Here is a 16,641-nt window from a genome sequence, read left to right on the forward strand (position 1 = left end):
ACCTGATTATATCAACTGTACCTAATTATGTATTCGTTTTTAATCAAACACATTATTTCAAACATATTTACAAATGTCAATTTTCTTACAATATTATTGTAAACAGGTATATTTTAATATTTCATAAATACGATAATTTATAAAAATAGTTTAAATACAATACTAATTTTCCACAAAGGTCCCACTACTCGTATCTGTACTGATGAAAATTTTCAACACTTACCTATTTCTTTTACTAGGTCTTAGTATTCATGCTGTATTGATAATAATGTTGAAACTACCTATTTGTCTCCCCTTTTACCAAGTCCCATTACTGGTGGCTGTACTGATTAGCGATGAATAATTATTCGTTTCTCTCCTAATTTATCAAGTCCCGCTACTCTTGCCTATACTGATAGTAATGTTAGACTATCTATTTGTCTCCTCTTTGACCAGGTCCCGCTACTCTTGCCTGTCCTGATGATACTGATGAACATTTACCTGTTTCTCGCCCCTTTAATCATCGAGCCACAGATTGAGTACGTCTATGTAGGGGGCGGTTTTATCGTCTGTGGTTCTTTGTTGTACCTCGTCTTCATACACTTTCACTTCAGGCTGCCATTTTACGGTGGGTTAATTTTTCTTATTTTATTCTATGTGCATGAATACTTTGACAGATTAAGGGTGAAAATTGAACCAATTATTTCACCCCCACCCTTACGTTTAGTTTATTTAAGAATTTTAAAATATTTATGTGTGTGTGAATATTTTTCAAATCCAAAACTTGTTTTATATTATGTTTAACTAAAAAAAAAAACATTTACAAAAAGATACAAGTAAATCTTGGATGGATAAATATATCTACTTCAACCGTCTTGTTCGAAATGGAAACTTTATGTTCTATCTAAGTCAAGTAACAACATTATATAAACCTCACCTTGTTCATACTGTTACTTTTTGATATATTAATGTCATACACAGCATCGGTCTATTTTTCCGAGACGAACTAACATAAAATATACGTTTTAGACAATGGACTTTAACAATTTTTCATTAGCACTATTCCAAAAAACAGTCAAACAAAACATAATGAAATAAATCATCATCATCATCATCATCATCATCATCATCATCATTCCTTTGTGGCCCCTGGGGAGCAAAGGGCTGTAACCACACATTTCCAGCGGACTCGGTTTTGGGCTGCTCCCATGTGAGCACAGCTGTTTTCGCCTCTTCTTCAACCATTCTTTTCCATGTTTTCCTTGGCTGGCCCACCCTCCTTTTTCCCTGGGGATTCCAGTCCAAATGACTTTTTTTTTATTTTAATTTCTTATTTTAATGAAATAAATCATAAATGTATTAATTCATCCTCTACAATACGACCAAGATATATTGATGATTAATTCTCACAAGTTTTTCATTCACAGATAAATTTGTGACTTCAGTTCAACTCATCTGTCGACTGTCTCCACCCACAAAGTTGGAAATCTAAAATAGCTGTTATTGTTTTTACTGATTTTCTTATGTCGTTCCAGACTTGTATTATATCATAAGCTTATCATACAATGTATCTATAATTAAAAAAAAAACAACTAAAAACATTAGTATTTTTTTTAGTTGAGTCATTGTGTTTGATTATAATATGGAATGTGAAGAATTAAGACAAAGTCACTACCACTATCACTAGAACATAACCACTGGATAAAAATGAAAATTAATACTAATGTAAAAAATCTAATACATGTATATTTGTTATTGTATATTTCTGTTTTCTGAAATATACTTTTGTTTTAAAACCATAATAAATATACTATTTAAGTAAAAGTTGCGTCAATGCGTTTCTTCTTTATTTTCCCCAACACTATACACATGCGTCATCAGCACACATGAAGCAATGTTTATACCCACAGTCAATCTGAGGTTAAAACTACATAAACACACAGGGTTAAACTCAACTCACCCTGTGTTTTAACTAATCTGATCAAACTTTTAAATGACAAGTAGTAGTATTTACCCCTCGACCACTGGCCGCTTATTGAAAAGAAAATAAATTGTGTGAAGTAAATTTCTATAAACAAATGAAGTCATTATATAACTTGTTGAATAGAGCAACTGACAACCAAATGTATTCAACAACTTCAAGTTCTTAATGGATTATCCGCCAGCATCAAATTTTTACATGAGTATTTGATTACGTCACATTTCTAATAGAGTATTTGACAACTTCAAGTTCCAATTATACTATGTGACTGCTTTAAATTCCTAATACAGTACATAACATATTCTAGTAACTAATAATCTTTATTCATATTTTTTATCTAAAGATGAGTATTTTATAACTACTGACAGGGGGATTTTAATTTCATGTTTACTCGATTACTTCAAATGAAATTCACCTTTCCTCCAGGAAATCAATTTTAAAAAGAATTCAAATATGATATTAGTTTAAAAAAAAAAACCAGCATTTCTAGATGGACAACGACGTTTTATTCGTATTAGGCTCGTTGCTGTTATGTTGGTCGACAGGTCAAATTTTTGTATTTTTTGTCTGAGTTAGTATATGCATCTGTGGCATTAGGGATAAAAAAATACACTAATAGTTACTTATTTATATGTCGATTTGCTCGGTAAATGTTTCATTTTTTCCAAAGGCTAGACTGCTATTTATTTAAAATGGATTACCATTTTAGGTTGCAGTCAAACTATGAGTAACAATATTCTTAGCAAAAGAGATTTTGAGGCTGTAGGATCGTTTACTGTGACAGCCGAAGATGTCATATCTATATATCTATATATTTATATGTCTATATATCTATATATCTATATATCTATATATCTATATATATATATATCTATATATCTATATATCTATATATCTATATATCTATATATCTATATATCTATATATCTATATATCTATATATCTATATATCTATATATCTATATATCTATATGTCTATATATCTATATATCTATATATCTATATATCTATATATCTATATATCTATATATCTATATATCTATATATCTATATATCTATATATATATATATCTGTATATCTATATATCTATATGTCTATATATCTATATATCTATATATCTATACATCTATACATCTATACATCTATACATCTATACATCTATACATCTATACATCTATACATCTATACATCTATACATCTATACATCTATACATCTATACATCTTTACATCTATACATCTATACATCTATACATCTATACATCTATACATCTATACATCTATACATCTATACATCTATACATCTATACATCTATACATCTATCCATCTATACATCTATACATCTATACATCTATACATCTATACATCTATACATCTATACATCTATACATCTATACATCTATACATCTATACATCTATACATCTATACATCTATACATCTATACATCTATACATCTATACATCTATACATCTATACATCTATACATCTATACATCTATACATCTATACATCTATACATCTATACATCTATACATCTATACATGTATACATGTATACATCTATACATCTATACATTTATACATCTATACATGTATACATCTATACATGTATACATCTATACATCTATACATCTATTCATGTATACATCTATACATCTATACATCTATACATCTATACATCTATACATCTATACATCTATCTATCTATACATCTATACATCTATATATCTATACATCTATACATCTATACATCTATCTATCTATACATCTATACATCTATATATCTACACATCTATACATCTATATATCTATACATCTATATATCTATACATCTATATATCTATACATCTATATATCTATATATCTACATATCTATATATCTATATATCTATATATCTATATATCTATATATCTATATATCTATATATCTATATATCTATATATCTACATATCTATATATCTATATATCTATATATCTACATTTCTATATATCTATATATCTATATATCTATATATCTATATATCTATATATCTATATATCTATATATCTATATATCTATATATCTATATATCTATATATCTATATATCTATATATCTATATATCTATATATCTATATATCTATATATCTATATATCTATATATCTATATATCTATATATCTATATATCTATATATCTATATATCTATATATCTATATATCTATATATCTATATATCTATATATCTATATATCTATATATCTATATATCTATATATCTATATATCTATATATCTATATATCTATATATCTATATATCTATATATCTATATATCTATATATCTATATATCTATATATCTATATATCTATATATCTATATATCTATATATCTATATATCTATATATCTATATATCTATATATCTATATATCTATATATCTATATATCTATATATCTATATATCTATATATCTATATATCTATATATCTATATATCTATATATCTATATATCTATATATCTATATATCTATATATCTATATATCTATATATCTATATATCTATATATCTATATATCTATATATCTATATATCTATATATCTATATATCTATATATCTATATATCTATATATCTATATATCTATATATCTATATATCTATATATCTATATATCTATATATCTATCTATATATCTATTTCTAGAATATCTAGTATTCTAGATATCTTTATAGATTTATCTTTTTATCGATATAGTCTATATCTATATTCTTTTAATATTTAATTAGCTATATATCTATCTCTCTCTCTCTCTCTCTCTATATATATATATATATATATATATATATATATATATATTCAGAGAGAGAGGGGGGGGGATATACATATATATATATATATATATATATATATATATATATATATATATATATATATATATATATATATATCTTTTAGCTACAATTAGTGTTACATACTAGAGTTCCTAGAGAGGAAATGTCTGTATCACACAGGTGTACATTAAGTTGCTGTCTGTACAATATGTTACATGGGTAAAAATTGATCCGAGAACACAATAAGAACACAATATGAGGATCAGTAAGAAACAGCTTCACGTTGAATTTAATTATAACGTAAAAGAGTTGCCTCTGCATCCATTACAAATGCCCATCATTACTCAGTACCAAAGGGTAACTATGTTAATCCCCAGTGACAACCTGTAATTCTAATGTACATACATCCTTCTGGGTTGTAAACCATTGTAGCAATTTTTTTTTTATCTTATCTGCTATTGTTTAAAATATATTAAATTTGCCACATACTTGTTTAATTTTAACTTTGAAATAAACATGGAAAATTAAAAAAAATTGTCACAAGTTTTATCGAGTAAACGTAATAATTCATTTGTTGGGGGCCGTTTTTTTGTGTGTGACAAACACACATTCAGCCATACTTTGCTAACTAGCTACTAACGCGTTTCAGTTAAGTTTGCTATTTTGGGCTAAGCAAATTTCTATATAACTTTTACAATAACGATTGAATAGATCGCATCATTCATGCGCACATACCGAGGCACAGCCACAGCCACAGCCACAGCCACAGCCACAGCCATAGCCATAGCCACAGCCATAGCCACAGCCACAGCCACAGCCACAGCCACAGCCACAGCCACAGCCACAGCCACAGCCACAGCCACAGCCACAGCAAAAGCCACAGCCACAGCCACAGCCACAGCCACAGCCACAACCACAACCACAGCCACAGCCACAGCCACAGCCACAGCCACAGCCACAGCCACAGCCACAGCCACAGCCACAGCCACAGCCACAGCCACAGCCACAGCCACAGCCACAGCCACAGCCACAGCCACAGCCACAGCCACAGCCACAGCCACAGCCATAGCCATAGCCATAGCCATAGCCATAGCCATAGCCATAGCCATAGCCATAGCCATAGCCATAGCCATAGCCATAGCCATAGCCATAGCCATAGCCATAGCCATAGCCATAGCCATAGCCATAGCCATAGCCATAGCCATAGCCATAGCCATAGCCATAGCCATAGCCATAGCCATAGCCATAGCCATAGCCATAGCCATAGCCATAGCCATAGCCATAGCCATAGCCATAGCCATAGCCATAGCCATAGCCATAGCCATAGCCATAGCTATAGCTATAGCCATAGCAATAGCCATAGCCTAAACGTATCTTAAACCATTCTCTATCGCATAATAACATAGATGGAAATGTACAGGTGGTTATTAATCCGAGGAAAGAGGGTGGGAGGGGCGTATGTCAAGTGTTACTGACAGTATGCAACATTCTGCTACCACTCACATTATCCCCACCTTTTGATTCATTTGTCGTTTTAATATGTGCATTAAATTACAATAATCAAATTTTTTTTCATTGTGTTTGTTCAATTCATATTGACATTACAATAACTGTCGTTAACAGTCCAGAATTATTTGGTTTCATTTCGCTCACTCTTTTCAGAAGGAACTTTGATCAAGCCTACTCGATCACTTCAAAATCGTCATCTATAATGCGACTTGTTATAGTGTAATGAATAGATTTTTGAATAATTTAAAGCCACGCTGTAATTCGGTTTCATGATGTGTTTTAACCAGCGGCGTCGCGAGGTGGGGTGTTACCCGGTGCGGGACCTCTTGGTGTCACCCTCTCTCCCAGAAAAAAACGTATATATATATATATATATATATATATATATATATATATATATATATATATATATATATATATATATATATATATATATATATATATATATATATATATATATATATATATATATATATATATATATATATATATATATATATATATATATATTTATATATTTATATATATATAAATATATTATATACAAAAATCTTCATAGGCCTATATATATATATATATATATATATATATATATATATATATATATATATATATATATATATATATATATATAGTTACATTTTGTCACTTCGCTTTCCAATTTTGCCAAATGGCGTTAATTAATTGAACTGGCAAAAAGCATTATCTTCTATATATTTTACAATTTTTCCCATGGTTACACCCCCTAAATGGTGTGACCCGGTGCGGTCCGCACCCCACCCCCTTCCTCCGCCCTCTCCTCGCTACGCCTCTGGTTTTAACCTTTATAAGGATCAGTTACAAAATTTCCTCCAATTACACATGCTACATTTAGGCATCCTGGTTTTGGCACTGTAACAGACACGACCATGTCGAAAGAAAATGGGGCTGCTACAACTTTCACGGAAAGTGTTCAGAAGACCTTGCCTCAGCTGTCTACTATAACAGACAGGTACGTCTTGGTTAAGATGTAGAGTAAGTAGTCACTATGAGGGTGATATCGGTTAACATGATGGAAACGTAAACCATTCAAAAAATATCCGTTTATAGTAGGTTTACCTATCTAGCTGCATGTGGAGCTATGTGGTTTCGAACCAACGACAAGGCACGGTTGTGAACGGCGATGGATACCGGTAATATAGTATACCAGGTCGGTAAAGCTCATGGTTGCTAATCCAACAAATTTCCGAGTTAAAAAACACTCGGGCAGTTGAGGCTCGATTACTGAAGACAGCAACCCATCTCGGAAACAAAACCTCAAAAACAAAAACACCAGCTTCCTTGTTGTTTGTTCTTGGTTGAACTAAGACCCTACTTGGAAATCCAGAACTGAAAGCTGGCTAAAAGCGGAGTTAACGGCCCCTATGGCGCATAACACGTTCACACGTAATACTTTAATTGTGTTGAAAGAAATCCCTGTTAACAATAAAGTTAAGAACAAAGAAAAAGACGAAGAAGCTTATGGGACCATTATGGAGCACGACACAGTGTCAGCGGAAACGTAAAATCCACAACGACAAACATGACTTGTACATGTTTTTACACAAACGCTACATTTCCGATACCACATCATAAGGACTTTAAGTATGGTGCAAGAAACGAGCTTCATATACGCAGCTCGCAAGTTCAAATATTAAGAAAATAAACAAAGGAACAGGCTGATTGCACGCTTTAAATAAAAATTTAAATATGAAAAATAATATTAATTAGGACTAGAATTAGTGTATCAAATGTAGTGAAAAAAATAAATTCAAAGCCTACAGTTATAACGTAACATTTTTTGCCTAATGGCTACATTTAGTCGAATCATCGTTTCCGACGGCGTTGTCATGAATTCGGTTACCGGTCTTTAGACCGTATTTCTTCTCCGGACCGAGCTGTTGTTCACGTTTACACCAGGTATTGTGTATTGCTAGCTGTGGAAGCAAAAACAGGTCAAAAACCCATAGTATAGCGGCTGATAATATTCGATCGACATAATTACCCTGATAATGAGCATTGATAGCGCTGGCAATGATTGTATACAAGAGAGTTATAAATGATCGGCATTAGGGAAAGTATAAGAAACCATTGATAAATTTTCTCTGTGTTAAGGTTTGTTTATAACATAATTCTACGCATAGTACTGACTTTTCAGATTCGGCAACACGTTCCGTTTCGGCAATGCCGGTGGCTACTGGCATCTCCCCCTACCTATAGGTTCCGACACTGACTACAGGACACACCTACGTAACTTCAGAGACATGGAGATACGCCCTGATGATGTCTTGATTTGCTCATATCCACGGACAGGTAATACGAGGAAGCTGTTGCGAAATATTTTTTTCAAGTATTTGTTTAAGTAAATTTCTCAACGCATTATAACCATCATTAAAACAGGTCTCCATTGGCACCAAGAGATAGTGGCCATGTTGATGCACAAGACAGAGAAACTGAGCGCAGAAAGAGAGAACATCATGTATTTCATAGACGGGAGACCAATGCATGGCTTAACCAGCATGAAATCGCCAAGACTTATTGAAACTCATGTGCCGTTTAGGTAGTGTTAACTTGTCTAAACTAATTGCATCATGTATTTTTGATCAAACGAAATTCTTGTAGTTGATGGTATTGTAGTTGTGAGTAATAAATGAACTTGTCAAAAGTGGTTATGTTTTCTTAAATCGGCGTAGTGTTGTATTTTTTTATTTATGGTGATTATGCATTACTATGTTTTTTTAAATATAAATACGACAATGTCGAGATTGATGAAGGATGGTGATATTTTGGATCGGATTCCATGACGTGAATTTTTTTTTACTCGCGCTTTTATGTACCTATGTCTCTAACACGAAGTTTAACTTGCGTTGTTGTTATTTTAGGTATATCCCCAAGCAAGCTTTGGAGAAGAAAATAAAAATAATCCGCTTGGACAGAAATCCAAAAGATACTCTGGTCTCGCTCTACACTTTCCTTCAGAAAACTGCGGAGCCACTGCATTATCCTGGGACGTTTGAGCAGTTTGTCTGTCTTAACTTAGAAGCGGGCTGTAAGTTTAGTTTCGAAGTGTCAGCATTAAACTCAAACATGATGTCAGATTTAGCACTGTCACCTTACCAAGGAAAATAGCTTCATTTTTTTTGCATTCTTTAGTATCTATTGAATACCTTTACTAATATTTAGGAAGAGACCGACGCTTTTCTTTATATTTATTTAAATAGTAGTGTATTAGTATATATTTCAAGAAAATAATTTATTTTCTACTTTTTAGTGCCTTATTACATAACAGCTTGTTATTAATTAAAAGTTTTTTTTTAAAATTTCAGTACTTAATTTTTTTTTACAATAGAGTTGCATGACTAAAAATTATTGGCACCTAATGAACTTGATAACGTGCTTATAATAGTGCGTAATAGTTGGATTAGTCTGCCTACTACTTTGAACACAATAATAGTTAATTCATAAAAAAATAATTAAGCATCTAATTAAGTCAAATTTAATGTCAGAGTGCATTGTCTTTACAACTTGAACCACGTGCCAACTTTGAAACGAATATGTCTGTTAGATGTACCCGAAATTTCGCTCGAGCGTTTCGATCTATGACGACAGAATGACGACCGACTGACGACAGACAGACTGGACCAGGAAGAAAGTTAAATAAAAGCTTGTACAAATAGCTATTAACCTCATGGATTGCAGTCAAGTGTCAATTCATGTGGCAGCTTATATGAGAGTTTATGTCGCAATTCATGTGACAGTTCATGTGGCAGTTTATGTGGCAGTTCATGTTGTAGTTCATAAGGTGAATGATCTACAGTCTAATCCAGAGTACAAACTTTTAGCAAACGGGTTAACAGGAAGAACGCTGGACAGCTAGAACACGATGACCATATCAGTTATTACTCAACACTGAGCTCGTTTTCCTTTATGATAAGTTTTATTTTAACTTTTTGCATTTTGGTGGAAAGTCAAGCGTAGCTCTCTGAAAAGCGTATAAACATAATGTTGCTGTGCAGATTTTTCTAATGACCGAATTACTTTTTTGATAGAATGGATAAAGTAGTTTTCACATAAGGGTGTAAGCAGATATTTTCTGTTTCAGATTGTTTTGGTGACCTATTTACATATCTGATGGAATGGCAAGACGGCATTGATGCTAACCCGGATGTTCCATTCTACACATCAGTGTACGAGGATATGAAATTAGTGAGTGTTGATTTTCTAGTAAGATTATGTTACATAAAACTTAGTTAAATATCTATTATGTTGTCACGCTTAGAAAAAAAAACAGCCCACATATCTGCAATATTTTAGTTGTTTTACATTTACCGTAAACACATTTTACAAAATGCATGAAATAAATTTTTATGTGTCCTCATAGCATTGCTATTGTAACAAAAAAAAAAAACCAACGACAGAGTTAGGTTGCATAGCTAGTTCTAATAAGACTTGTGCTTAATGGTGAAAAAACCCACCGTTTTTTTTTTAATTTTTTTTTATTTAACTCTGTGTTTTATCCCAAAACTAGGATGACAAAGCTGGCGTTAAAAAACTGAATAAGTTTCTAGGCACGGGTTGTAGCGATGAGCTTTGTGAAAAGATAGCAGAGACCTGTAGATTTGACAGCTTGAAGCCCTTCAAAGAAAATACGACACCAGAAAGACTAAATGGTATATTTCGCAACCGAAAAAATGGCTTTTTCAGAAAAGGTATGGAGCTGAAATATTATTCTTTGTACGTAGTTCGTGAACACTGTTATAAGTGGTAAAACAATCTCTCAAAATATATCACCCAGTAATTCTAATCCTAACGCCTCTAAATACAATGTATATGGGCAGTTTTGACAAGCGCGAAAATGAACATTAGTTGTCTGTAAATTGCCTAATCAAGACTGTCTAAATTTGCTTAAAATCATATTATACGGTTAATATGCCACAGTTGTTCCAATACACTGGAAATGATAATCTAATACAATAGCAAATACTAGACATTTTAGGAAAGTCCAAAAATACATTTGTAATAAAAACTATGCTCAATTTAAATAAATAAAACGGGATAATCGAAGCACATTCAAGATTTCCAGGTAGTGTGGACAAACCCGCGCCCCAACATCTAAGACCAAATAATTTTGATGCCTAAGCTTGGGAACCGGAAGTTTTCCCGAAAGACACTTGTCCGATTGCCGTTTTCCCGAAGGCCGATTTCCCGAATGGACACTTGCCCGAATGCGACAAATGCCCGAATGGACACTTGCCCAAATGCGAAAATGTCCGAATGGACACTTGTCCGAATGGGACAAATGACCGAATGGACACTTGCCCGAATGCGACAAATGCCCGAATGGACACTTGCCCAAATGCGAAAATGTCCGAATGGACACTTGTCCGAATGGGACAAATGTCCGAATGGACACTTACCCGAAAACCTTAATATTATTTAATAAATTATATTACCAAATAGACACTTATAATCAATTCAAGTTTGACATTTTAATAATCCAAACTAAGGCTTGCAAAGGGTATAAGGCATACACCGGCCAACACTATCTCAAATGATAGACTAATCGGAGAGATGGAAATAAAAGCAGTTTCCGAATATAATCGATATTAGAAGATAGCGATGGAAGGGGCACGTCCTCAAAATAAATCCAGATGATATTGCAGGAATGGCGCTAAAATGGACGCCGCAATGAAATAGAAAGCAATGAAAGCAGGAAAACCGCTCGGCGTTGAAGCAGCTGGCAAAGACTGGACTGTCATTTGGGAGTGTCTGGGGAATCGCCAGCGATCAACACAATTAGAAGTGGCTTTCTCTGGCGGCCTTATCTGATTTGAACACAAAACAAAAAAGGCGTCACATTGGGCTTCCGAAACTTCTGTCTTTCAGCCCCTTCTTTACCGACTTATTTTCCGCGATCGTATGAAAGTTTTATGAGACCCCTCAATACGTCGGAAGAATGAGTTGTCAATGAAGAGAGCTCGATTAAAACAAGAGTATTAGCTTTTAAATGAATAATCAATTCAAAGGTGTACGATTTTAATTCATTATTGGTTTTTGGCATAAATAAATACCATTTTAGTTTTAGGATAGCGGTACTCTAGTTTCCGCTATAGGGCTGGTAAGTAGGTCACCAACCAGTTCTAAGGCTCAATAAAACATGCATGAGACAAAGAGCTGGTTGGTGACCTACTTACCAGCCCTATAGCAACACAAAAATCTCACTCTTACGATGTTTCGAACTATTTTACTATCTAAATAATTAATTCATGTAATTAACAAAGAATTAAAAAAGACTGTAACAAATGGGAAATGAATGTTGCTTTAACATATTTTTTTTTAAAACACCTCTTAACAACAACATAATTTTCTTATTATTATAATACCTTACTTTGGGATCAAATTGCTAATTTTGTGACAACTACTACTATTAAATGCTATGTGAAAAATCTTCAATTGATAAAAAGCTATATAAAAACTTGTTAACTTCTAGGTGATGTCGGCGATTGGACAAACTGGTTCTCCGATCATTTGAACAAAGAATTTGACAGAGAATACAAGAAACACATGGCTGGCTATAGAACTGTTTACAAATATACTTTAGAGTAAATTTTATATGTTATGCACAGATATTTAGATTCTTGCGCTGCCTCCTCTGATTAACAAAAACAAATGGATTTCTATAACGCCTAATATCTACCTTAACTTAAAGTTACAAGTGTACGTTGGATTAAAATGTAATCAATTTACATACTGTAGACAAACTTACACTCTAGCAGTGCCTCTGTTGATAACAAAAAAAAAGGAACCCAATATCCAAGTTAATGTTATAAAAATAATCAGATATTGATGCTAGCTATATATATATATATATATATATATATATATATATATATATATATATATATATATATATATATATTAGAGTTTTGTATTCTAGATATCTAAATACTACTAAAACTCAAGTTTGTTCTCAAGTTTGTATGTTTATTTTTTGTTTGGTTTATTTGGTTTGACTGTTCGACTACATAAAAGCATCTGCACTATGTCATTATTCTCAAGGCTTTCATACACCAGGCCCTGGGGTAGTGTAGGTAAACCCGTGCCCCGACAAATATGATGCAAGAATTATAGCGCAGACTTTGTTTACATTTAAATAACTCAGTTTTAAAAACAAGATAATGCGTCTATAAAAATAGGATTAGAAACTAATTGATGAAACTCTCTTAAATTATTTCGTCAGACTCAATTCTATCCCCGCGGAAATGCACAGGAACGGCCACGAAAGATGTCTATAAAAATGTAAAAACAATAATACTTTCCAAAAACTCACAATGTTACTTTTTGATATGAAGTTCATTTTTACTTTCTCGTTTATACAGAGTATAGAAAACGTATTGTAATCGTGCAAAAAAAAAATCGAGATTTTTGCAAATCTCGACGTTTAACACCTCCCAGAGGCGAAAAACTATAAGTTTGCAATAGTGTCCGTATGTCTGTGTGTGTGTGTATGTATGTGTGTCTGTAAACACGATAACTTGAGTACCGTTACAGCAAGGTTGATGAAATTTCATATATAAGTTTATATCAAAATCGTAGATCCGTATCAACTTTTGAACGATTTCCGATAACCGGAAGTGGAACTTTTTCTACTTTCAATTTTTTCAAAAGCCTATAACTTGAGTACTATTTCAGATAGATAAATGAAATTTCATATGTAAGTAAAAGATCTAATTCTCTACCTTCTGTCAAATTTTGAGTAGGCCTAATTTCCGTTGACCGGAAGTACTAATTTACGTTATTTCCGATTTCTCAAAAAGCGCATGTGAATTTATAAAGTACTTATAATATCGCGCACTATTATACACATTGTGTTTGGCGTTCACATGGTGTGCAATTGTTTTTTTTCTACGAGATTCTATTCTATTATAAATAAACCGGGAGTGATCTCCCCTAAACTTTCTCGAATATTCTTATATAAAATAACAGGGGATGGGAACTCGGGCTATAGAAATGATTTTTAATCCATTTTAAATACTTAAAGTTTTAAAAATAGAATAAAATCTCGTAGACAAATTAATTGCACACCACGTGAACGCTAAATAAAAAACGCATAATAGTGCGCAATATTATTAGTACTTTTAAAATTTACATTAGTTTTTTGAGAAATCGGAAGTAGCGTAAAGTACTACTTCCAGTCAACGTAAATTACTCAAAATTTTACAGAAGGTAGAGAATTAGATCTTTTACTTACATGTGAAATATCATTTATCTATCTGAAATAGTACTCAAGTTATAGGCTTTTGAAAAATTCAAAGTAGAAAAAGTACCACTTCCGGTTGTCGGAAATCGCTCAAAAGTTGATACGGATCTACGATTTTGATATAATACTTATATATGAAATTTCATCAACCTAGCTGTAATGGTACTCAAGTAATCGTGTTTACACACGGACAGACACACAGACACACACACACACACACAGACATACGGACAAGATTGCAAAATTATGTTTTTCCGTATCAGTGAGGTGTAAAACGTCGAGATTTGTAAAAATCTCGATTTTTTTTTTAGCACGATTACAATACTTTCTCTATACTTCGTATATACGAGAAAGTAAAAAGTTAAAGCAATTAAAAATGGATTTAAAATATTGTCTATATCCCGAGTTGCCATCCCCCGTAATGTTATATAAGAATATTCGAGAAAGTTTAGAGGTGATCACTCCCGGTTTATTTATATAATTATTTATACATAATCCTTTATTATGTATGATAAGATATGCTTTATGTTTCGTAACGTTTCATTACTCTACTTCATAACCCTTATTCATTTCACTACGCCGTAGAGCTAATCCCTACTTAACAACTATAAACGGAGTACTTGACTTTGCAACTAGTGGTTGCGACATAACATAATAAAGAGTCATTCGCACCTGCGAGCTAATCGTACCACCCTCATTTCGCATTGCGAAATATGCTGAAATCATTCTCGATGGCGCCATCTGTGCGCTGACAAACAATGATGAAAAAAATTGGAAACTGTCGAAGAACTGAACTTCACAGGCCGACTAGATACTGTAATGTTTTCTATAGGAAATGATTTGAAACTGCTGATATCTATCCTACAATTACCATACATCCATATAATTGATACATCTTTTGGACCATGTTGTGTTATAGGCCCACAGGTGGTGTGTGCTACAATTAATCTGTAACACTAGCTCTTGAACTTGGCTTAACTTAACGTAATAAAGAGACAATTCTTTTAGGAATACTTACATTAACTACACATCGAAATATAACATTAACCCCTTCATTAACAGTGGCCTCGTACGGATGCAGTTTATCACTGTAGTTTGGATCCAGTAACATCTATTTCTGTTTAAACATCCCAAAATGTGATGAATTTTCATAGTTTTGTGTGTGTGTGACAATGCAGTTGTCCAAAAATTCTAAAATGTTGAAAAGCCTTTGAAACTCGTTTGCCTGTTATTATTAATGTTAATTTATTTGCGAATAGATTAGAAGTTTGTCAGATAAAGTAATTGCTAATATCAGATCAACTTTTCACAACACATACAAACATTTACTTTTTCAAACGTTTTAAAAACAATAATAAATAGATAAAAATAAAATAAATAAACATGTATATGTATAGGTTATGTTTAACTGTGTGTATATATATATATATATATATATATATATATATATATATATATATATATATATATATATATATATATATATATATATATATATATCATTATAGTGACCGGTCTAGTGCCCATTGTTCAATTTGTTATAAAACATTATAGTTCTAATATTCTTAATAGATTAAACCGTAAACGAGCTTTATCTTGCAATCATTATTTTATTTTTAATATTTTTTTCATTCTTCAAGTTTCTCTACTCGGGCCTGAATTGGTTAATTTTATATATTTATCTGTTTCTCTCCCCTTTTACCAGCTCCTATTATTTATGCCTATTATTCGTCATTGTACTAATGATAATGTTGAACATTTTCATCTTTATCTCCCCTTTAACGAGGCCCCACTACCCATGCCTGTACCGATGATAGAGTTGAACATTTACCTGTTTCTTTCTCCTTTTACCAGGGCCAACTAATCATACCTGTACTGATAATGTTAAACTTCTTTTTCTTTACTTAATTATAAAGTTTGAGACAAAAAAATAATTACACATGTGTTAATTTCGTATTGTTTAGATGTTGTTCGCCATTAACAGCTTTTCATTAGGCCTATTGGTAATACATATGTGTTGATACTTTTGTTGTTTTGGCTAGTGTTGTTATGATTAGTTTTATCAATCAAGACGAGCATTGATAGTGAG

At 32.2% G+C, this 16,641-nt stretch overlaps 2 protein-coding genes across 2 annotated transcripts in view; both read left to right on the top strand.

Moving 5' to 3' along the window:
* The window catches only part of LOC131945865 (b(0,+)-type amino acid transporter 1), a 28,278-nt gene extending 26,807 nt beyond the window's left edge, over positions 1 to 1,471 (top strand). Inside the window, exons 13-14 of the mRNA XM_059306476.1 lie at positions 436 to 607; positions 1,407 to 1,471. Coding sequence (XP_059162459.1) covers positions 436 to 607; positions 1,407 to 1,471 — 237 coding nt within the window. The remainder of the gene's footprint in view (positions 1 to 435; positions 608 to 1,406) is intronic.
* A 7,223-nt stretch (positions 1,472 to 8,694) lies between these two features.
* LOC131945877 (sulfotransferase 1C4-like) lies at positions 8,695 to 12,935 on the top strand. Its single transcript, XM_059306490.1, has 5 exons — positions 8,695 to 8,852; positions 9,175 to 9,341; positions 10,395 to 10,498; positions 10,821 to 11,001; positions 12,783 to 12,935. The coding sequence occupies exons 1-5, from the start codon at positions 8,722 to 8,724 to the stop codon at positions 12,896 to 12,898; spliced, it is 699 nt and encodes a 232-aa protein (XP_059162473.1). The 5' UTR covers positions 8,695 to 8,721; the 3' UTR covers positions 12,899 to 12,935.
* The last annotated feature ends 3,706 nt before the right edge of the window (positions 12,936 to 16,641 follow it).

The sequence above is a fragment of the Physella acuta genome, unplaced genomic scaffold, assembly GCF_028476545.2.
Source record: "Physella acuta isolate Inbredline_101_S28 unplaced genomic scaffold, ASM2847654v3 ptg000538l, whole genome shotgun sequence".
In the NCBI taxonomy this organism is placed as follows: domain Eukaryota; kingdom Metazoa; phylum Mollusca; class Gastropoda; family Physidae; genus Physella; species Physella acuta.

What these genes read in the sequence shown, in the direction of transcription:
- LOC131945877 (XM_059306490.1), top strand. Translation starts at nt 8,722, where the DNA reads ATGTTGATGCACAAGACAGAGAAACTGAGCGCAGAAAGAGAGAACATC. An exon ending in GAAACTCATGTGCCGTTTAG is followed by an intron (nt 8,853 to 9,174) that starts GTAGTGTTAACT and finishes TTGTTATTTTAG; the next exon opens with GTATATCCCCAAGCAAGCTT. An exon ending in AAATGGCTTTTTCAGAAAAG is followed by an intron (nt 11,002 to 12,782) that starts GTATGGAGCTGA and finishes GTTAACTTCTAG; the next exon opens with GTGATGTCGGCGATTGGACA.